Here is a 24,315-nt window from a genome sequence, read left to right as displayed (position 1 = left end):
CCTGAGTCCCTGTCTTTTCTGGGTCTCTCTTCATCAATGCTTGCTTTCCCTCTTGTTTTGGATGAGGAAGGTATCTGGTATTCAGTGAATGGAAACCAGAAGCGTTCCTAATCCTGGCAAGGGCCAGGCATTATCTTGCTTGCATTTCTTCAGACTTTGCTCACACACAATTGGATATGGAATTTCAAATCTGCCCCATCTCCACAAATAGTTTAGCTCACAGATTTCCCTCCTCTTCCTTCAAAAACAAACAAGATTTTCACTGTTACAGTATGAAAGTAATTTCACTGTTACACTTTTCAAGTAATAGTCTGTTTGGGAAATAACTGGATCAGCCATATGTTAGAGCAGTTTCACACGTTTGCAGCTTGCTGTTCGGAGTCTTTCCCAAAGTAGCCAGGCATTTTGATACACGCTGCCTCAAGAGCAGATGTGTGTCTCTTAGCTTGCAGGGGAAACTGCTGTGGCTAGATTGTCATAATGCTTTTGTTTTCTGGAGTCAGTGAATTCTCTGAGTGCCCTGCCCTGATTACCTAGAATGCCAAGGACAAAGACATACTTGATAAGTAATACTAAAGTTGAATTTAGTTATTTTTGTTCAGGCAGTATAAAGACAAGGAAGAAGAACACCAGACTGGTTTTTTCTCTGCTTTAACAAATATGGTAAGTCCAACTTGTTTTTTCTGTCCTGCTAGGAATGTAAGAGGTCTGTAGGGGTAGACAAATTTGGACTCAGCAGTTCAAATGTTTGAGATGATGGCATGATGAGGGGAGAGTGTCTCAGAGCAGATTTTTTTGAGAGCTCTGTCTCTTTTATTGATTTCCAAACCCAAGTGAGATAGGGAGAGGAGAGCTCTGATTGCTCTGGGACTGATTTTTTCAAATTAATTAATTCAGTTTTTTAAAGGCTAAAAAAGCATACATATTAAGTCAGACTTTTGTCTCCTGAAGAGCTGGCTGTGTTTGAGGATTGACCCTGCAGAATATTGATTGACTAGGTAGGAGAATTTAGATCTGAGTGTAGACCCGAGTGCTCCTTGGCTGTCTGCTATGGCCACTTGATTCCTCATAGCTGGTCCTGGAGTCAAGGGATTGATGCAAAGGATTTGAGCTACTCCTCTAAAGATTTAATGGACTGAGAGGTCCATAGTTGAGGAAAGCTATTGGTCCAGTTTGCAAGACTTCGGAACAAGGTTTCTCAACCTTGACACCGTAGACATTTTGGGCCAGGTAACCTGGGACTAATTTTTTTTTTTTTTTTAAAGATTTTATTTATTTGACAGAGAGAGACACAGCGAGAGAAGGAACACAAGCAGGGGGAGTTGGAGAGGGAGAAGCAGGCTCCCCACGGAGCAGGGAGCCCGATGCGGGGCTCGATCCCAGGACCCTGGGATCATGACCTGAGCCGAAGGCAGACGCTTAACAACTGAGCCACCCAGGTGCCCCTGGGACTAATTTTTAAGAGATGAATCTAGTAGGTCTTAGAATCTGGGCAGATTCAGAAAGTCTTTTTTCTTGGACATTAGTATTCAAGTAATCAGCTGTAGGGCAAGACAGTTTTTGAGTTCATTGCAAAAAAAACAGCTATCCCTCTACCCCCGAGAAAGGCAATTATTCTCCCCAGTGCTTAGGTCTTCCCTTCTTTCTCAGAGCTTACTCAAAAGGATTTGCTGAGCTCTTTAACTCTGAAGCATAAATGAGTAAAGTCAGAGTTCAGAGCAAAGTCAGAGTTCAGAGCAATATGAGTGCTGTGTTGGTATTTGGTTAAATGAATTGGATATAATATTACTGCTCCAGCGATCTTTGCCTTTTAGCCAGGAAGAAAAAGTTTTGTACTAAAGAAAGGAAGTTCCAGCTGCATAGTTTGGGACATCAGTAGGCAGAAGGAAAGGTATTTTTAGAGGGATGGGCATCTTTCTCAGTGCCTCTGACATCACACATACTGGAGGCAACCTACTCCGTTTACTTATGTGGCTCCCCTGCCTATGACACAAACTAAAGATTTTGTTAAAGATGGACAGTGGGTCTCCATAGACATTTCTGTTCTGAAACTCAAATATTCCTCTGAAGACAGCTTATGTTGGATATGAAATCAGTGTGCTTTCTGTGGTACTCTTCATGAATTAGTTTCTGACTTTAAGTAAGCAACTTTTAAGAAAGATGCTGAGTGATGAGGAGGTCTAGGTTAACATTTATTTGCTGTCAGTGATTACTAAACTTATACATTGATAAGGAGAGCTGGACAAAAGTCCTGATTGTTCTTTTTTTAATTTTTTTTTATTTTTTATTTTTTATTTTTATTTTTTTTTAAAGATTTTATTTATTTATTTGACAGAGAAAGACACAGCGAGAGAGGGAACACAAACGGGGAGTGGGAGAGGGAGAAGCAGACTCCCCGCCGAGCAGGGAGCCCGATGCGGGACTCGATCCCGGGGCTCCAGGATCATGACCTGAGCCGAAGGCAGTCGCTTAACCAACTGAGCCACCCAGGCGCCCGATTGTTCTTTTTTTTAAAGATTTTATTTGTCAGAGAGAGAGAGAGAGCGGGCATGAGCAGGGGGAGGGGCAGGCAGAGGGAGAAGCAGGCTCCCTGCTGAGCAAGGAGCCCCATGCAGGACTCTAAGTCCCAGGACCCTGGGATCATGACCTGAGCCAAAGGCAGATGCTTAACTGACTGAGCCACCCAGGAGTCCCCTGATTTATTTATTTATTTATTTATTTATTTATTTAAAAGATTTTTTATTTATTTATCTGAGAGAGAGAATGGGAGATAGAGAGCATGAGAGGGGGAGGGTCAGAGGGAGAAGCAGACTCCCTGCCGCCGAGCAGGGAGCCCGATGCGGGACTCGATCCCGGGACTCCAGAATCATGACCTGAGCCGAAAGCAGTTGCTTAACCAACTGAGCCACCCAGGCGCCCCTGATTTTTTTTTTTTTTTTTTAAAGATTTTATTTATTTGTGAGAGAGGGAGAGCACAAGCAGGGGGAGCGGCAGGCAGAGGGAGAAGCAGGCTCCCTGCTGAGCAAGGAGCCCGATGTGGGACTTGGTCCCAGGACCCTGGGATCCTGACCTGAGCTGAAGGCAGACGCTTAACTGACTGCACCACCCAGGCGTCCCCCGATTGTTCTTTTTTAAGGCCCTTTATGGAAAGACAATTCAGTGGATTTCTCGTTATTTCAATATTTTATTACTTGTGATTATTTGAAGATCTTGAAAGTGAGCTGGTTTTGGTCTGTATGACTGGTGGGCCAGAGTTCCACGTTCCCTCAGTCTGCACGCCACTTATTTTTTCACTGATCAAATGCTTCGTGTAAGCACAGAGCTCCTCTCACATTTCCCTGCTATAAGTCTGCAATGCCTCTTTTCTTCCACAGGTGGGCAGCATGTTCATAGCAGATGCCCATGAGAAAATCTCAGTACAGTAAGTGCCTGGAATTCTTGTGCAGTGACTTGAACTTTAGTGTGAGCTCTCTGGCTGGATATGAGTGTGAAACGTTACCTCTTGCTAATCTTTTACAGATTCAAACTTTTATGGTGATTTATCAAATGTTTCTTGGGTTTTAAACAAGAATGGACCCTTAGAAACCACTACTTTGGTCATGTCTGTTGAGCCCTGAGAAGCCGATAAATGGTTCCCAGCTGTCTCTGGACTGAAATGCAAGAGGGCTGGGTGTCTGAGCCAGTTAAGGACTTAACTAGATTGGGGTGGAAAAGTGAGAGGGAAAATAGGGAATGAAGTAGATAAGAACTAGTTCTAAGGAATTAAGTTAAGGCCCTGACTCCTTCCGTATATACCCTTTATATAAACCCAACAACGAAATAAAGGGAGCATTAGAAATGCAAAGGGACTGATAATGAGGAGCTGGGTGAGATTGTATCTTGATGGTCATACTGTTCCACTTCCACTATAAGAGCCTCTCCAATTTGTTCTCTTTTCTTCTTTAGAACCAATGAGGCCATCCTTCTGGCACTTTATGAAGCTGTTCATTTAAATCGTAACTTCATCACAGTGTTAGCCCAGGTTGGTTATGTTAAAAACTCCAGTGCTTCTCCCTGAATTTCATACAGATTGACTCCACTGAGAACCCTATCTGGCTGTGCCTATTTAGATCTTGGTTTGTAGTGGTAAGTGGTAGCACCAGAGGTGCATCAGTTGTCTTTGCAAAGGCAGGCTGTCCTCAGATATGTATGTTTCCATCTGGTGCTGAAGTGGGTCTGATAACATGCAAAGTAATGGCTTTGACCAGTTTACTTTTCTTTTGCCCAGTTTCCCAGTTCTCTTAACCCAAATGAATGGAGATTATTTTGAGTGGAGATTACTTCATTTTGCTCACTGGCAGTCCCTTGGTATTATCTGCCCATATGGATTTTTATGTCAGACTTTCTGCTTTCTAAACCACTGTGGAATTACAACTAGAGATAAAATAGGCCAAATCACTTGTCTTATTATTTCACTAATTTCCAGAGAAGAAAAGTAAAAAATATCTTGTCTAACATGAGGCTAGCTGTTAACAACAACAACAGAATGATCTACAAATATTGAAAGCAGAAAGTCCTAGAATACCGAGTGCTGGGTCACTTGCCCAGCTTGGGATATCCTGAGTAGTTGGTAGAGAAGGGGATTAGCACAGGTTGAGAACTCAAGTGCTGTCCATGAAAGCCGTCTTTAAAGATTGATAAAGTGTTTTTATCTTAAAGTCAGACGGTTTAAAATATGTATGTAGGTTTCTTTTAAAAGAACATTTGCTTATGCTTTTTTCTCTAAGGGCAGTTGTGTATGGAATCACTGAGTTTTAACAAAAAAACGAGGTCATGCTTAAAAGGCAGTGTGCTTGTTTAGGGTCTGCCTAGGAGGACACTTATTTATCAAGACTGAGAACATGAGAGATTTTATCCACTATTCTCATTCTGTTTGTCTGCTCTCTGAATTCTGTAGCTGATTTTAAAGGAGGGGTAAGAGTTAAAAGGCTGAGAAAGCTGTTGGGGAAGAGAAGGGAGTAGCCACCACTCAGCTTAATTCTTTTTTTTTTTTTTTTAAGATTTTATTTATTTAATTGACAGAGAGAGAGAAAGCGAGAGCAGGAACACAGCAGGGGGAGTGGGAGAGGGAGAAGCAGGCTTCCTGCTGAGCAGGGAGCCCGATGCGGGGCTTGATCCCAGGACCCTGGGATCATGACCAGAGCCGAAGGCAGTCGCCCAACCAACTGAGACACCCAGGCGCCCCTCAGCTTAATTCTTAAGAGCTGATGTGACAGAGATGGCTAAGGAAGGTCAGGAACAGAGGAGTTGTCTGTTTTGGTCCCAGTGGATGTCTCCCCCATGTCTCTGCTTCCACCCTACGTACTCTTGTTGGTTGTGGAATAGGGAGGCTGCTGTCTGCATAGCTCTTTTTATAGCACTTCTTATCCACTTGCCTTGCCTGTACTTACTAGTCAACTGTGTGGTCATCAGAACAGTCTATAGATGTGTTTTAGGTTGATCTGATGAGAGTAGTCCTTGCCCAGGTTCAGATAGGACTGCAGATGCCCTTTTTTTGGTAGAATAATCTCATGTATTTGTTTACCCCAGTTTTTTATTTACATGGTTCTGCAGAAAAACTTATGTAATGGAAACTTACTGGCTTAAAAAAACTAGCCCACAGAGCTTCTTATTAGAGGTTAGTAAGCATCAACAGGAATCAGGTTCTCAAGGGAACTCAGTGTAGAAGCAGTCCCTCCTTAGTGAGCATTCCATCTAATTATGAGGCCAGGAATACCAGAAAGGATATTATGGAGAGGATACTCAGAACTGGGTTATGTCTTTTCTTGCCTGCTTCTGTTCTCTTTCAGAGTCATCCAGAAATGGGCTTGGTGACAACCCCTGTCAGTCCTGCTCCTACAACCCCAGCCACACCACTTGGGACCACGCCGCCCTCCTCTGATGGTAAGCCCACCACCTCTTGTTTTCTTGACTAATATGATCTTGAATCTTTCAGGGTGAGCATAGCTGTGTTGAACAAAGAACACAGCTGTTGATTCTTTCAGCTAAGAAATTGTTCTGAGGTGCTATCCTTCAGGACTTCTAAAGCTCCAAAGGAAGCTTGGGAAAAGAAAGTCAAGTGTTTTTCCTGTGTAAGAAGCTACATAACTCTAACTTGTCCTCAGGGAATGGTTGTAGAATCATGGGGTGCTAGATCTGAAAGGAACCTCTGAGGTCAGTAATGCCTTTCCTGCCAAACTCTCAGGGTACTTGTGAGGCTCTGATGAGATATTTTATGAATATCTCTCTGAAATAAAAATAAGATAGTAATATTATCTCATGTTACCATTGCCCAGATGAGGGAATTGAGGCCAGAGAAATAAGTGGATCACCTCATGTTAGTGAAAATTGACACTAAGAACCAGGACACGGGTCAGGGCAAGGACCATGTCTGTTTTGTTCACTCCTGTCTGTCCAGCGTAGTGCCTGGCATGGTCACTGCTTAATAAATATTTGTTGAGTACTTGGAAGAGAAAGTGAACCTGGGATTTTACTCACTGGTATGTATCTGCCAGCACTTGCAGTGGGAAAACAGTAAGCTTTGAGTGTATTGTAATTGAGAATTTGGTATTTAAGACTTCTCCCTCTGAAACACACCTACCCACCCACACAGAATTTCTACTTTATAAGTTTTATGGCTGGGACTTAAGAAAAAGATAACAGGGAAGAAATTACGAATTTTCCCCAGTGAAGTTTGTCATCTAACTGTGTTTGATAGAGTATATTAACCTAAGAATAATCTTTGTTAGTACTTGATGTTTTGCCTAAAATGTTGACTGAATTTTGGGTAAAGATGTAGAGGAAATCTAACTTGGATCCTTTTTCTGTGCCTCTCTCTGTCTGTGAAGTGACCTTCTTCAGTCTGCCCTTTCTCCTTGACATTTTCGTCTGGCCCCTGTGGCAGTAGCATTTGAAGGCAGTGGAAGTGATGTTGGTACAGAAGCGAGTCAGGGAGGTGCCACTGATATTCAAGTCTATGTAGCAAATTGGATCCATTTAGAACTGAAAGTCAAATTCCAAAATATCTTAATGAGAAGGAGCAAGTAGTAAGAACTGCCTATTTATCTCTGCTTTTTCAGGTCACTGAAAAATCCAATAGAAATACTGTTCTTTCTCTTTAAGGATGAAGCCTGCCTGGTTACCATGGCTATCAAAAGCCATATATATCTATATATCTATATATCTGAGTCCCATGTGATGTTGGGGTTTGGACGCTTCAGAGAACTGCCTTTCAAACTGTTCATTGTGAACACTTCCACCCACACACTTGATTATGCAATGGCAGGATTTCTGCTTACTTACCTACAACTAGTGAGCTTTTATTTTTTCTAGTGGGAAGATGGAGTCAGCCCACTTTCAAATGACTATCTCCCTTGACAGAGGCTGCTAGGAAGAATTATGAAGCCAAAGATCAAGGAATAACTCTTCTTTAGGAAGGAGATTTTAATTTGTGAGGGATTTTATTCTATTTCTTCTGTTTTATTTTTCTTCTCCCCTGATTAATTTCTTTTCAATAGGGATCCTAAACATTATAACTTTTTTTCCAGGTTTTGGTTTTTAATTATGTATAGTGGTGCTCAGTGGCCCAGTTAGATTTAAAGGTATGTCACTGGAACCATTATTTTTAAAAGCCAGCAGTTTAGATGTAACATTTGTTCTCAGCTCAGACTTGACATTTGACAACTCAGCCTTGGCATGAGAGGACTTTCTGGTAAACTAAAAATACATATACTTCTATATTTCTACGTATTATATAAGACAGTTTTCCAGTTACTGCTGTGTGTGAGTAGGAAAAAAGTTCCACTTACCAGTTAGATGCCTCTTTGTATTGGACAAAGGAAGGGCTCTGAGCTTCAAAATAGGCTGGAGTTTGAATTGGTAGTCTCAGGTCATTAACCCATAGTATGAATTAAGACCTTTTGGTATTTCAACATAAAAATACATTTGTCTTTTATTAGTTTTGGGGGGCTGAAATGTTGGAAAACAGCCAGGGATTGGGCATGCTAATTTCTTCTCATAAGGCTTTTTGTTGTACTTGTTGTGTGTTTGGAACCATTATATGCAAATGTTTCCCATTGTTAATAAATGTTCTCAGCATACATTGTAATAACTCCAGAGGGATCCATTATGGTTATGAATACATATTATGAATAATATCCCAAACTCAAGTGAGTCTTCTATAGGTGAAAATACAGCAGAAAGCTGTAGATTCTCTAGCTTGTCTGAGCCAGCATGAGTCTCCTTTTGCTTTTATATTATGTCCTAGTGCAAAAACAGTTAACAAGATGTGTAAGTCTAATTTAAAGTCTTAGAAGCTTGAAAAATCTACATTAAGACTGTTCTGGGGGCTCCTGGCTGGCTGTCGGTCGTGAGTTCAAGCCCCATGTTGGGTGTGGAGGGAAAAAAAAAAAAAAAGAAATAAAAAGACTGTTCTTTGTGGGTCCCAGCCCTGGTTTTGTCCCTCATTGTTTATTAGGAGTGTGGCACAGAGAGTGGGGACAAGGGGTAGTTTCTCTTAGAAATAGCAAGCAGTTGGGTAAATAAAACTCAGTTTCCAAGCTGTCCCAATCAGTAATATCCACCTGTTTTCAGTCTGGTATTCTTTTTCAGGTTCCCTTTCAGGGGTGAAGGGATTAAGGAGTAGAATTTGAATATAGTTCTGCCTTAACTTTTTTCCATTCCATCTTGGGTATTTCCAGCCTAAAGGCTTTTTCTCAAAACGGAGCAAGATTTCTCCTTATTAGGAATGAATTGTCATTTATTTTAAGCAGGAGACTCATCAAAGCAAGGCTCATTTATATTCAATACAGATCTTTCCCTTAGGTACAAATCAGAGTGCCTTCAGAAGGGCCCTGAACACTTTTGGGTTACTTGAGGCTAGAAGTGGAATCAAAAGACCCTTCTTAGGATGCTGGGAGGAAAGCACTATTCCTGGAGACTAGCCCTTCTAGATTATGAGAAGGGTATTGGCCTTAATCTTGGGAGTAGGAAGGGCTCTAGAGGTCTAGGAACAGTAGTTAAGGGTTTTATGATAAGCACTTGGTCCTCCCTCTTTTGTGAAAAAGTTTATTTAGTGATATCCTTGCCTGCTGGCAAATTGGCTATGTAGGTAGAAGTGTTAGATGGAATATGTTGTAGGCTAAGTGCATTTCAACTGTTCTATTCCAGTTATAAGTTCTGTGGAACTCCCACTGGATGCAGATGTACAGACCAGTAATTTACTGATAACCTTCTTGAAGTATAGCTCGATTGTCATGCAGGACACCAAAGGTAAGTCATGCTACTTTGGGGGCTCAGGAAGCAGGGGATATGGCAGCAGCTACTTAGCTAGAATCAAGGAGCAGCATTAATACTTTGAAGCTTGGACAGGATGAACCACTGGGGCATCCTGTACAGGGCAATGGTCCTGATTACTGGAAAACAGTGATTTCTCACTGCCAGATGGCAATTAGGTGGTGTTGGGAAAACCTGGAGCTGGACGGGTAGTACTTCAAAAATAGAACAGGAAAAAAAATTGGTCTCTACAAAAACTAGCAAGTCATTTTAGCAGATTTTGGTAAGTAGATGCAAACTCTTTTGTGTGGGAAGTGGGGGGATTAGCACACTTCAGGGAATTCCCTTTTGAGGACAAGAACTGGAAGCATCAGCTTGTGAGAATTCTTGGACTGTTGTACCAACCACAGTAGGAAGAGGTGAGATTAAGAGGGACAGTGTTCCTTAACACTTAAAATAGAAGTGTCAGTACCCATCCAGAGATGCAGAGTGGAAGTGGGAGAGGACTGGTTGTTGGAAAAGTTTGAGTTTATTGTCTCTGGTTTCCTGTTCTTCATCTGTTTATGATCTTTCTGTGATCTTTTAATTGATGGTAGGGAAGGGGAATACTTGGGCTGGGTGTGAGAAGGGATTGGGAGGAAACCCAGCAGATTCTATCCAGTATATAATTCAGTCCATTGGGAGCTACAGAGATGGTGAACCTCTGAGACTTGGCAAGTGAGATCTGATAGGTGAGGATGGCAAGACTCTTGTGTATCTGTGTTTCCTGAGGCTTTTGCTTCTCCTTTGTGGAGGGGGGTAACCTCTTTCTTTCTCTAGAAATGTCACAGCAACCACAGAAGAGAGAGACTGTATAGATGTGACCCTGCAAGTTAACTTGTAGCTTTGCTTGATATAACACAGTGAATTGAGGCCCTTGGAACTTACTTCTAACTTTAATGATCATATAAAGCTGTTTGTGCTGGTCACTTTGTCATACATAAAATGGAAGGCAAAATTGAGGGCAGATTAATTGTAGTATGGGTGGTCTCAGGCTGTCTCTCTAAACTCAGGCTCAGTTAGGTCTTTGCTGACAGGCAGCCTAAATATGGCAAGGGGTAGGGTTAGGTACTATGAAGAATTAATTTCAAAAATGACTCCTGTGAGACTGAGGGAGTGCAGAGAGGGAAAAAAATGGCTCCTGGGTGGCTATGTTGGCCCAGCTGTCTTGCTATTAAGCCCCTGACCTTCTGCATGCCCTGACTAACAGGATTTCATTATGATTTTAGGAGCAAATAGAAGCAACTTTTTCTTGGCTTTGCTCTGTCCCCATGCCCCAGATATTAGCTTTTTCTTAATTATATATTTATCATTTGATACCTATAAAAAGATACTTCTAATATATATAAATATTAAATTATAAAGTTTTTAAATAAGTATAATAAATAGCATGAGTTATAAAGTGTAATATAAAATGAACATGTGAACCTACCATTCAGCTGAAGAAATAATAATGATGTTGAAGCTACCTGTGTGTCCCCTACCCAGTCGTTCCTCTCTTATCCAGTCTGCAGAATTTTATCATTCCCTTGATTCAGTCAGCTCTGCTTTCAAAGCCTTTTTTTCTTCTGACTCGGGTGTTGTCACCTTGGAGGAGTATCTGCTCAATCTTTAAAATAGACATTAGGCAAAAATATTTTAAAAAATGTATGTATACCTATGCATAAATTTTAAAGTCGATTCACCAAAATCTTTTTTTTTTTTTTTTTATAGATTTTATTTATTTATTTGCGAGAGAGAGAATGAGAGACAGAGAGCACGGGAGGGAGGAGGGTCAGAGGGAGAAGCAGACTCCCCGCTGAGCAGGGAGCCCGATGCGGAACTCGATCCAGGGACTCCAGGATCATGACCTGAGCCGAAGGCAGTCGCTTAACCGACTGAGCCACCCAGGCACCCAATTCACCAAAATCTTAACAGAACATCTGGATGGGATGATTAAACTTGGTTTTTATTGTCTTTTGTGCGTCTCTGAATTTAAAAAAGTTTATAATGAAATATGCCTTATTTTTATATTCAGAAACATTTTTTTTTTAAGTGGAGAGATAGCTGCAGGCTTTTTTTTTTTTTGAAGATTTTTTTTTTTTTTTTTTTTTAAAGATTTTATTTATTTATTTGACAGAGACAGAGACAGCGAGAGCAGGAACACAAGCAGGGGGAGTGGGAGAGGGAGAAGCAGGCTTCCCGCTGAGCTGGGAGCCCGATGTGGGACTCGATCCCAGGACCCTGGGATCATGACCTGAGCCGAAGGCAGTCGCTTAACCAACTGAGCCACCCAGGCGCCCTTTTTGAAGATTTTATTTATTTATTTGAGAGAGAGAGAATGAGAGAGAGCACATGAGAGGGGGGAGGGTCAGAGGGAGAAGCAGCCTCCCTACCAAGCAGGGAGCCTGATGCGGGACTCGATCCAGGGACTCCAGGATTACTACCTGAGCCGAAGGCAGTCGCTTAACCAACTGAGCCACCCAGGCGCCCCATGCAGGCTTTTTTATAGGAGTTGCTCATCAGCGTTTGGGGAAAGGGAGGATAGTGCCAGAGAAATTCTGTGGCCAGAGGTAGGTAGAAGAGTCTCATGAATCTAGTTTTGCATAGGCACGGGCATTTCTTTGCTGGCTGCCTAGGAGCGCTGATGTAAGCTCTGGGGAATGTCAAGGAAGTATCATTATCATTATTCTATATGCACTGTCTGTCTATGAGGAGAGGTGAATGTATTTCTGGCCTACAACCCCCAGTATGCCTTCTAATTGTCAGGTTTTAGTTGATTTTATCTTTGAGGAAGTAGCAGGTTAATGTCAGGGTGAATTCTATTAGTTCCTTTCTATAGCACTGTAATCTGTTAATAGATCTTCTCTCAGAATGGACTTCAGTTTGGGTCCTGTCAAAGCTAATTTGAAGCATCATAATCATTTGTCCATTTTGGATATGCTGATATGACCCTCTTCTTGCCTCCATTTCACCCATCACCCACAAAGATCCTGGGAAGTAAATAAGTTTTGATGGTTCTGGTAATTGGCAGTGATGGAGTAGCTCTTTCTTGGTCATTTGTGCGGGCTTAAAGCCCTGCTCCTGAGGTTACCTTCTTTTTTAATAACTAGAATGTGAGTTCTGGGAGACCAGGGACCTTTGTTCAGTTCAGTGCTATATCTAATGCCTAGCAAAGTGCCTGCCATGTAGTAGGTATTAAGTAAATATTTGTAGAGTGAATAACTTTGGCAGGAAGAAAAGAAATATGATGAAGCGTTCACAGCTTTCTCAGTCATAAGTAGTGTGCACAGTATAAGGAAAGGCAGGGGCTGGCCCCTGGTTTTTTGTTTGTTTCTGATTCCACTGCCAGTTTGCTATGAACAGTTATAAAACCTTTCTAGGTTTTGTGGGACGTGGCTATAGATGGTGGCCTTTTGGCTAAGATCAAGTATAGCTGGTAGATGGGAAGGGATGGGGAAGGGAATAGACCTGACTATTCAGAAGCAAAGCGTTTTTAGGGAAGCAAAGGGCATGGCCCTGATTTGGGCCATGATAGTAGGAACCATAATAATTAGATTCTCAGGAAGGTCATTAGCTCTCCATTTTTCTAAAAAATCTTCTGGAGGATTCTTTTGCCTAGTAGAATAGCAAGAATTACTCTTGATTTTTTATTCAGGAATTTTGTAGGGAGGGGGAAAGTAGAAATGATCTTTGTGATGATACACATCTTTATTCTCTATATAAACATGATTTGGATGATATGGCGAGAAGGGTTTATTTTTTCTTTTTTTTTTAAATTTTTATTTGTTTATCAGAGAGAGAGAGCACAAGCATGGGGAGTGGCAGGCAGAGGGAGAAGTAGGCTCCCTGCTGAGCAAGGAGCCCTATGTGGGACTTGATCCCAGGACCCTGGGATCATGACCTGAGCTGAAGGCAGAGGCTTAACCGACTGAGCCACGCAGGCATCCCTATTTTTTCTTTACAGATGAGCATCGGCTTCACAGCGGCAAACTCTGTCTGATTATACTTACGTGTATTGCAGAGGTAGGTGTCACTCGTCTTCTGAGAGTAGCTAATCTCTTACAGAGTGCTATCCTTTTTCTGCCCTTCTCCTGTTCCTGACTTTTAGGATCCTAAAGCTTGGGAAAGAAAATCTTTCCTCTTTGTATTGTCTGTCTCCTCCCACTAGAGTGTAAGCTCTGAAAGCAAGTATTTTGTTCCTTTACCAGTGTGTTCTCAATGTCTACCACATAGTAGAGCCTCAGTTAGTATTGACTGGATGAATTAATAATGAATTGTTTTATGTTAACTGCTATAATTTTGAACTGGAAGATGTGAGCTCTTAAGAGTTTTAAATACGAGATTTAAGCCTCTGTAGAAGAAATACTCCTACCGCTTTGAAGCTGCTCATGTTGGGTCTTTTGCATTTAGCAAAATGAAAAAAGGAGCTCAAGTTTCCTGTGGGGGGTGGTGGATAGAAAAGTGAAAGAGGGGAATTGGAAACCGAGTAAAGTTGGGCTGATTGTAGTTTGGTGAAGAGTAAGAGCCCAAGAGTGAACAAAAGAGGTGCTTTATCAGGAGGCTTTTTTGGTTGGATTAATTAGGCCTGAACTCACCCTGAATCTTGGTGGCAACACAGGTGTAAAAAACCACAGGGCCCAAATGGCGTCACTCAGGCAGAGCATCCCTGGTTATGGGAAGAACTTGAGTCAATTTAGAGCTAAATTTTCGCTTCAGCTTCCCCCTTTACTTCCCTTATTTTGATCTTTTCTCTCTCAAGAAAAATAGTAAAGGTGGTCCACATGGAGTAAAGACCTCGCTCATTCTTTCCCTTTTTATGTTCTCTGTGAAAAGATGACCTACTTTTCACCAGGTTATGGGTAGCTGGTTATAGAAGAGCTGCTTATTAGCAGTGGGCCTGGTGTAATTGCTTTTCAAAAATCTTTCTAAGAAAATCTTTAAAGGAGTTGTTTTTCACAAATTGTAACAGTTCCTAGTAATTGGAGTCTGTAGGCATGTCAGATCATCAGAAAAGGTGTTGGGAAAGGGCCAAAGGATGTTCATTACCGATCCATGGGTGAGAGGTTTTTGATTTTCCATCAGTCCTCAGCAAAGCCAGAGATAGATGGGGTCTTGCCTCCTGCCATGCTGCCTGTGTAGCAGTTTTCTCCTGCTGGGCCAAGCCCATTCCCAGCACAGTGCAGACCTCTCTTCTTAATCGTGGATCCTCATGTGGAGTCTGCACATGTATCCTGCCGCCCTGATGAAAACCTTCAAGCTGTCACAAACGGAGCAGACTCCTTGGGCAGATGGGAAGGAAGAGAGAATAGGAAAACAGATTTTTCTCAGCATTTGCCTCAAGTCCTGTGCCTTAATTTTTTATTGTTTGTAATTTGCGGAGAGATTTTTGACCAGTTAGAGACACACTGGGAAATTATATCCAATTAAAATCTCATGGCTTAAGTAGGGTTCGACATTAAGACTCTAGTCTTATCCCATTAGCCCTCTTAACGGGTCCTTGAAAGTAGTTTTTTCCTTTCTTTTCTTTCTTTTTTTTTTTAAGATTTTATTTATTTATTTGAGAGAGAGTGAGAGAGAGCAAGCACTGCGGAGCAGGGACCCAGATGCGGGGCTCAATCCTGGGACTCCAGGATCATGACCTGAGCCGAAGGCAGATGCTTGACTGACTGAGCCACCCAGGCGCCCCTTGAAAGTAGTTCTTGAAGTACAAGGATTTGTAGCAAGTGTGATAGGTTATAAACTGAGTTTCCTAAGTATAGCTCTCATTCCTTACTTTTTCTCCATATTTGTTTTTTTAGGATCAGTATGCAAATGCATTTTTGCATGACGACAATATGAATTTTCGAGTAAACTTACACAGAATGGTAGGTGTGACTTTTGTTTCTTGTTTTTTCTTAGAGGAAATTTTTGGTATGTTGGCAGGATTGGGGAGGATGAGATTGATCCTACTTAGAACAAATGTGGGTGGAATGTTTTACTAAAGGGCTTCTGCTTAACTGCTGTTGAACAGGCCCATGCCTGTTGTTGGGATTTTTTTTGCGTGTCATGGAGCTCTTACTCAAGAGAGGATGGAAAGATCCACAACCATGTCCACATGGCAGTAATATTAGAATGTATCAATAATGTAGATTTCAACAAGGAGATGGGCCTAAGCCTTTTGTTTTTAAAATGTAGTATGATCTTTGATTAGTTAAGACCAGATGCTGTTTTATTTATCTGAGAGGCAGGGGAAATAGCATATGAAGGTATCAGGGAATTACTTCAAACTTGGAGGTATGTTCAAAAATATCATATTGAGGTTTATATTTGAAACTTACTTTTGTTTTTTGCAACTGCTACTGTTACTGCCTCTACACAGTTACCTTCTTCTCTTTTTCTTTATTTTATCAAAGAAAAATACCAGTATACCTCTTCTGTTGTTAGTAATGTCACTTGTAGAGATAAAATCAAAGTAAAAACAACAGCTTTCCCATTGTAGTACGCTCCAGTGCCCTTTGGGGCTGTTGTCTTGCTGTGAATTGTGTTTTTGTCACAGGCCTGCATTGATAACTAAGAAGCATTTACAAGTCCTCCCTGCCCCACCCCACCCCCATCACTAGAAAAAGAAAGAAAAGGTAGCATCTCTGTAGTAGTGATTTTATTTGCATGAAAAACGTGACGATGAGCCATTGGATATCAATTCAGGTGTTTACTTATTTCATTTCTTTTTTGTGTGAAGCCTATGAGACACAGGAAGAAGGCAGCGGACAAGAACCTTCCCTGCCGTCCCTTAGTATGTGCAGTACTGGGTGAGTCTCATCAAAATTGGCATTTTTCTGAGACAAATTTTCATGATTAAGATGAGGGACAGATCCTGGTTGCTGTGCTTCTCCCTCAGAGAAGGTACTAGTTATGTTTCTTCTCTAGTCTAAGAAACCATGTTTATTGCTTAGTTTGGTAAGGCAACTCCAACAAACAGAATGCTCAATTAAAGGGTTCTCTTGTTTAAAGAAAAAGATCTTTCCAGGGAGACAAATGGCTAAGTCTAAGCCTGATACATGATTTAAATTTGTGAAGTATCTTATTCCTGATGAAAATTTCAAATTATTCATTCCCTTCTTCGTCCAAATTGATGTGTTAACTGGCCAGGAGGCTTGAAGTTCACGGATCAGAAATACAAAACTTCCTCTGAGTAAATTAAGCTGAGATGAGGCTGACAGAGCTGACAGTAGGGGGTTGTATCTTATGTGATTATGTCTGCCCAGAATTCTGCATTTTCCTCAGGGGAGTGATTTGAACTCTTAATCCCATTTCATTTGGATATTCAGCCCTGGTTCCTAAAGCTACTTGATTTTAGAAACAGTAATTAAGACTATATAATAAGCCTCTATTGACCCAAAGCCCCACAGACCATTCAGTCAATATCTGTCAAACTGAGCGTGATTGTGAGAAGAGATAGACTGACATAACTTCAGAGCTTAACATGGAGTGTTACATGGATGTGATCCATAATTTCTTCTCTGCTTGCCTCATCACTCGATTCTCAGAGTATGATTTCCATCTGGCATTTTGCATTAGTGCCATGGTACAAATTATCTGTGCAATGAAATCTCTTATGTACCTGAATTTATTGGTAGGTCAAGGTATCCTTCTGGAAATAGGAGAGTGAGCTAATTTCCTTGTTACTTTACAAGTGGCAGCATGCCTGGGTGGCTCAGTTGGTTAAGCGGCTGCCTTCGACTCAAGTCATGATCCCGGAGTCCTGGGATCGAGCCCCATGTCGGGCTCCTTGCTCAGCAGGGAGCCTGCTTCTCCCTCTGCCTGCCGCTCCCCCTGCTTGTGCTCTCTCTCTCTCTGATAAATAAATAAAATCTTTAAAAAACAAAGAAACAAAACTTTACAAGTGGCAGGTAGTGAAAAGTGTTGCAACAACTACCTTACTTAAAATAAATTTCAGTGCACGTGAATAAAGATGCAGATAGTGGTTGTCATTCAGCATGAGTGTAAGGTATACTGAGGTTTTTTTCCAACTCAAAGGCATGAAATGCATTTCATTCTGATTGATTTCATTTTTCTCCTTTTCCCCTCAGACCTGATGGTGGAGTTTATTGTAACACACATGATGAAGGAGTTTCCTATGGATCTGTATGTGTAAGTACCATGGTTCACTTAATGTGTGCAAATCTATTTTATAGAATTGAGTGATAGGAAATTTATAGTCAAAAAATTCTGTGTATACTTCAGGAAAAACTATGCATGGAGAAGTGTCAGGGAGCATTTTATGGCCTGGATTTATACATCTTTCCAGAAGGGGGGAAAAAATGTACAAACCACAGTTTGGATTCTGCACATATCTTCATTATCACTTTAGGCACACTATGTGAAGAACAGGGCTGATGCACTGAAGTAGTGATCATGGGTGGCTGTTGTAATCCAAAGATATGGAATACCAGCAAGCCACTTAGTTATCCCTGGGCTTTGGCATCAAAGTAGTTAGCAGTAGTTAGAAGGTAGGGAAAGTCCAGAGAAATACAGCTTCTGGTCTGTTGTTGGCCTACATTGTCTAGCAGCCTAGTTAAAACTATTCTAGCTAGGCAAATTATATTTATAGTGGCCTGGCTGGGAGATTCCTGCCTCCTGAGGAAATCAGATTGTTTATCGCAATTCTTTTTTTTTTAAAGATTTTATTTATTTATTCATGAGAGACAGAGAGAGAGAGAGAGAAGCAGAGGGAGAAGCAGGCTCCCAAGGAGCAGGGAGCCCGATGCGGGACTCGATCCCAGGACTCTGGGATCATGACCTGAGCCGAAGGCAGACGCTTAACCATCTGAGCCACCCAGGCGCCCCTGTTTATCGCAATTCTTTACAACCAACACAACTAGACGCAACTGAAAATCATCATATTTTAATAAAGTTTAAGTCTTCAGGCTTTCTCTCTCCTTTACTGTTTCTGCATTCTTCTTACCTTTAATGCCCAAGAACAGCTGTGGCACATTAGTGTGATCCCAAATATATATATTATCTTTTTTCCCTAAAAAACATCTGAATTGAGTCTGACAGCAGAATTGCTACTTCCATTTTTTTCAGCAAGAGAGCAGTTTGGTGAATAGCAATGTCAGTGTGCCTCATTCCAGAGACAAGCCTGGGATCTAGGGAGGTATAAAAGATTTTACTCTGAATAGAGTAGACTTCCAGCTTTTTAGACTGCTTATAGGTCATGTCATATAGTCTTGGTTTCCTAGGTATGAAATAATGATACAAATTTTACTTTTAGTAAGTAAGTAATTTGCATTTTTCTTTTTTTTTTTTTTTTTAAGATTTTATTAGAGAGGGAGAGCAAGCACGAGTGGTGGGGAAGGGCAGAGGGAGAGGTACAAGCAGACTCCCCACTGAGCAGGGAGCCCAATGCAAGGCTCGATCCCAGGACCCTGGGATCATGACCTGAGCCGAAGGCAGATGCTTAACTGACTGAGCCACCCAGGTGCCCTGCAGTTTGCATTTTTCTGTTTGCATTTTCTTTTGGTGTTCAGAAGTAAGCCTGATTCTTTATTTTAATTCACACACCATGAAAGCTGCTTTTTTTATAACACTGATTAGGTAAGTTTTCATTTTGTTTTAGGTGTATCTCTGAACCTCAGCACCTTAGGAATCAGATTTGTTTTACTACAGACTTTATTTGTAGCTTGGTTATCTTATGTCCTGGTTTTAGGATATGCTATTTACCTGGTAGTATATTATTATAGTCTCAGTTTTCTCATTTTCCAAGTGAGGAAACTTAGACTCTAGAGGTTGAGTGTTTTGCCCAGGGTTATTCTGTTAGTAAGCACCATTGCCTGGACCTGAACTCAGCTTTTCTTACTGTAAATCCTAGGTTGTTGCCATCCCTTCTTCAGTGTATTAGTTATCTATTGCTGTGTACAAATGACCCCAAACTGAGTGGTTTAAAACAGATATTTGTTATCTCACTGTATCTGTGGTTGAGGAATCCAGAAGCAGTGTAACTGGGTAGTTTTGGCATAGGGTTTCTACAAGGCTGCAGTCAAAGTGTTAGCTGGGGGGCCCCTGAGGGGCCCCTGAGGGGCTGAGTCGGTTGAATGTCCGACTCTTGTTTTCTGCTCAGGTCATGATCTCATGGGCTGTGAGATCGAGCCCCGTGTAGGGCTCTGTGCTTAGTGTGGAGTCTGCTTGGGATTCTTGCCCTCTTCCTCTCCCTCTCCCTTCCCCTCGCGTGCACACTCTATCTCTCAAATAAATAAATAAATCTTAAAAAAAAAAGTGTTAGCTGGGCCTGTAGGTATCTGAGGCTCTACTGGGGCTGGAGAATTTGCTTCCAAGCTTCACTTACATGGTTGTTGGCAAACCTCAGTTCCTTGCCATGTGGACCTCTTCATAGGGCTGCTCACCACAGCTGGCCTCCTCCAAGTAATTCAAGAGAGAAAGAAGAGAGTGAGAGTCCAGGATGGAAGCCAGAGTGTCTTTTATAACTTAATCTCAAATGACATGCCATTTCTTTTGGTCGTATAGACCAACCCTCATACAGTGTTGGTCTGTGATACATTTACATCCTTACAGAAGGATGTAAATGCCAGAAGGTGGGGACCACTGGGGGCCATCTTGCAGGCTGGCTACCACAGTGGCACACCAGACTCAAGTCTCTCTCACCCCAGAGGTTGTACTCTTAACTACTGCTGTGGTAAGTGACAAAAAGATTTGCACAGGGTGACAAATGCTGACTGGGGCATCAGAGAAGATAACAGAGAAGGTTGCATTTGACCTGACTCGTGAAGAAACAGTGGGAGTTTTCTATGTGGAAGAGTGGGGGAGGGACACACCAAGCAGGGGACCAGCATCTTCAAAGGCTTGGAGGCTTGAAAGTGTGGCAATATTTGGAAAGTAGAAAGTAATTCAGGATGATTAGAGTGTAGGGTACATGGAGGAAGCATAGGAGAGTAGAAAAATGGTTGCCTGAGATTAAGTGGCTGATGGGGAACAGTTGAAGGTGGGATGACATGGTAAGATTGTGTATTCAGCACGTAGAGTTACAGGTATGTGGCTGTCTACCCAGAACCTCACATCACAGCCAATGAACCTGGTCTGCATAAATATTTTAACTCCCCCCCCCCCCCCCCAGCTTCTACCTTTTTGGGTATTGTCTTGCTTTCTCAGTTGCTTGTTCCACCTGCTTCCTAATTGAATGTCCTGAGGTTAGGGAAGATGGAGAAGATAATGAGGCATCAAACTGACAGAGGCTGGGCAGAAGGTCCCACCCTCAGGCTGAATACACTTTCTTCATTACTACCTGTGGGCATATATCCAGATGTCCCCACCTCCTCCTCCAACCCTCTTCCTGGTTTTTGGCATTTGGAGCATCAAGTCCTTTTTAGGTGAACTTCTCTGCTCCCAGCTGGGCATCAGGCCAGGTTGCTGCTCTCACTTCTCATTATGTACTGCTTTTCAGCAGCATACCACAGGATGAGAAATTGAAAGCAAAATGAATTTCTACCATTTCAGATAAGTTTATAATCCTCCTGGTGAAATATGAAGAACTAGGGAGTGTGGAAAGACTTAATACTCAAAACCAGAATCTGGGTCAGAAATGAAACAATTTCATATCTGTGTATGAATGCTGTAGGTAAAGTAATAATGGGGAAAGGTGCTTAGACCAAAGAGAGAGAGAGAAAGGGAGAGAGAAGAAAAGTCTTGCCTGCAGCAGTAAGAGGTGGGGAAACTTAACCAGTTAATTTCACTCCTCACTGTATTCCTTGATTCTTGCTGCCACCTCCACTGCTGCCACAGGATTAAGGAGTGAGGAGAAATAGTCTCTGAGGAGAGTAAACTTTCCTTTAAGCTACTCTTACTTGGAAAACTTGTGCTCTTTCTCACTAAGAGATTCCCTAACCTGGGGGTAGGCACTGGAAGAAAGTAGAGACTTTAGTGGAGCCCACAAGAAGACTTCAGGTTAAAGTGGAACTGTCTCATGTTGAAACAGGAAACCACTACATGCATAAAAAACACCCCAAAGAAGCAATAAATGTAGAGTAATTCAGCCAATCTATATTTTAAGGTTGTAGCAGTTGTTAAAATTTTCATTCTACTTGGTAAATAGTGTAAGTTATTGAGACCACCAGGCTGGTAATGTCACCTGTTGGAGGGCTGCAGAGGTAGGAACAGAGCTTAGGAGCAGTGTCAGGTGAATATCGATGGTCTTTGAACCAGAGGTTGGTGGCACCAGGCTTGGGAGCATAGGTAATGTCTCCCTGCTGCCCCACAGCGGCTCGGTATTGGGATGGCATTATTGATAGGGCCAGCGTGCAGGCTGTCCAGATCCAGGCCATGTGAGAAGTGCTGGTGTGCAGAGTGTATTGTGCATGGGTGATCATATATGGGCAGCATCCAGCCATCTTTGCTGGCTGCAACAAGGCGGTCAGCACCAGGTACCTAATGACTATCAGTTTAGTAGGGAAGTTGACAGAAGAGTTTATATATTCCTAAGTTAAATCATGGCTTGAACCAGGGCATCTTTTTTTTTTTTTAATTTTATTTATTTGACAGAGACACAGCGAGAGAGGGAACACAAGCAGTGGGAGTGGGAGAGGGAGAAGCAGGCTTCCCACCAAGCAGGGAGGCCGATGTGGGACTCGATCCCAGGACCCTGGGATCATGACCTGAGCTGAAAGCAGACGCTTAATGACTGAGCCACCCAGGCGCACCGAACCAGGGCATCTTGTAGCTAGTGACAACTGCATCAAACAGGAGATCACACCACAATATCTAAAAATCAACAATTGATTTGGAAACTATTACGGTGATTTATGCTTTAATTTATGTCACTTGGTGAGCAGTTTTGATACAGTTTAGTTTATTAAGAGAGTAAAAGAGAATTTAAATTTTTGATATACGTATTGACTTATGTATTAATTTATATTTCTGTATGGTTTGTAAAATATTTTTGATACCACTCCTGAGGATACTGGTCTTTTTTTTTTTTAAAGATTTTATTTATTTATTTGAGAGAGAGAGAATGAGAGAGACAGAGAGCACATGAGAGGGGGAAGGGTCAGAGGGAGAAGCAGGCTCCCTACCGAGCAGGGAGCCCGATGCGGGACTCGATCCAGGGACTCCAGGATCATGACCTGAGCCGAAGGCAGTCGCTTAACCAACTGAGCCACCCAGGCGCCCGATACTGAAGTCTTTTAAGAGAGATATGTTATAGGGGCGCCTGGCTGGCTCAGTTGGTAGATCTGAGTTGTGAGTTCAAGTCCCACATTGGGTGTGGAGCCTACTTAAATAGAAAAAAAAAGAGAGAGAGATCTGTTATGTAGTCCTCTTACAATTCTGATCTGAAAGCCTCCTACAAGACCACTTAGACCTACAAGGAGTGGGAAGAAGAGAGAGATACCTGAATAATGGGACAAGTAGAATAGGCTGGTAAGGTTAGCAGTGCAAGCCCATTACTGGGAATATTTTGAAAACTTCCAGGACTTTAATTTACAAATTTAGTTCATTTCATTTGGGTCATTATGTTGTTAGGCACTTTAATTCTTTTTTTTTTTTTTTTTAAAGATTTTATTTATTTATTTGACAGAGAGAGAACACAGCAGGGGGAGCTGCAGGCAGAGGGAGAGGGAGAAGCAGGCTCCCTGCTGAGCGGGGAGCCCGACATGGGGCTCTATCCAGGAACCTGGGATCATGACCTGAGCCGAAGGCAGATGTTTAACCAACTGAGCCACCAGGTGCCCCAGCACTTTAATTCTTCTAGCTAGTGTCTTTGGCTCTCATTCCACAGAGGGAGGATTGCGGTGTTTGTTTTGTTTTGGTTTGGTTTCTTTGCCCTCCTCTTTTCCTCTCTGCTAGGAAGCCTAAGAAGAAATTAGCTACATCCACTTTCACTTGATTCCTGAGCTGTCAGATTGATTCTCTACAGGTTGCTACCTCCGGTGTCTGCTGAAGTTAGTAGGATCTTAGGTTACTCTTTGTCTCAGAATAAAACCATAGAACCTAAGAGAGTCTCAATCCCAGTTCCAGAAGTATTCTTTATTTGAAGCTGCGATTTAGCTGAACTGCATTTGGGGCAAGTGGGTGGCAAGGAGCCACCTTGTGCTCTGCCCTTTGCCTTACTTACTTTGTCTCCTGTTTTCTCGGCCTCATTCTTTTATGTCAAAACAGTTTCAAGAGGAAAAGCCTCTTTCATTTGCCTGAAACTAGCAGATTATCTGGGTCTACTTTCTAGGAACTTGACAACTTAGTTCTAATAAGACGTAAGTGCTAGATGTTTATTTTACTTAATTTTTTGGGAGAAATCTTGAAAGTTTTTTATTTATTTAAGCAATCTCCACACACAGCGTGGGGCTTGAACTCACAACCCCAGATCAAGAATTGCACGGTCTTCCAACTGAGCCAGCCAGGCACCCCAAGTGTTTGATGTTTAGTTGGTAAACAGTATTTGTTGAATGAATGAATGAAAATATAGGTCTGACCGTTTCTTCTGAATCTTGGTTTGTGTGATGAGCCTGGATTTTCGGAGGGGTAGAGTCTAAGCCTTGGGCCTCTATTTCTACTTCCCCACTCCCAGTCTACTTTCTGTCTCTATATATTTGTCTATTCTGGACATTTTATGTAAGTGAGATCATATACCATGTGACCTTTTGTGACATAATGTTTTCAGGTTTCATTTGTGTTGTGGCATGTATTAGTACTTCACTCCTTTCTATGGCTGATTACTGTTCCATTGTGTGGATGTGTGACGTCATTTTATTTATCCATTCATCGTTGATAGACGTTTGGGTGGTTTATATCTTTGGCTGTTACGACTAATGCTGCTGTCAACATTCATGTACAAGTTTTTGTATGGATATATGTTTTTTGTGTGTATATACCTAGTGGTGGAATTGGGGGGGGTCATGTGGTAACTTTACGTCTAACATTTTGAGGAGCTGCTGAACTGCTTTCCAAAGTGGTTGTACCATTTTACATTTCCACCAGCAATGTATACGGGATCCAGTTTTTCTACATCCTCATCACAGC

The 24,315-nt window shown here is 41.9% G+C and overlaps 1 protein-coding gene across 1 annotated transcript in view; it reads left to right on the top strand.

The window, feature by feature from the left end:
- The window catches only part of ARMH3 (armadillo like helical domain containing 3), a 178,314-nt gene that overhangs the window by 32,308 nt on the left and 121,691 nt on the right, over positions 1-24,315 (top strand). The window contains exons 11-19 of the mRNA XM_021700255.1: positions 603-663; positions 3,375-3,421; positions 3,946-4,021; positions 5,829-5,922; positions 9,187-9,288; positions 13,277-13,335; positions 15,111-15,176; positions 16,031-16,100; positions 17,382-17,442. Coding sequence (XP_021555930.1) covers positions 603-663; positions 3,375-3,421; positions 3,946-4,021; positions 5,829-5,922; positions 9,187-9,288; positions 13,277-13,335; positions 15,111-15,176; positions 16,031-16,100; positions 17,382-17,442 — 636 coding nt within the window. The remainder of the gene's footprint in view (positions 1-602; positions 664-3,374; positions 3,422-3,945; positions 4,022-5,828; positions 5,923-9,186; positions 9,289-13,276; positions 13,336-15,110; positions 15,177-16,030; positions 16,101-17,381; positions 17,443-24,315) is intronic.

This window comes from Neomonachus schauinslandi, chromosome 6 (genome assembly GCF_002201575.2).
Source record: "Neomonachus schauinslandi chromosome 6, ASM220157v2, whole genome shotgun sequence".
NCBI lineage: Eukaryota > Metazoa > Chordata > Mammalia > Carnivora > Phocidae > Neomonachus > Neomonachus schauinslandi.
The sequence above is the reverse complement of the archived record's forward strand: the minus strand, read 5'-3'. Positions and strand labels throughout refer to the sequence as shown.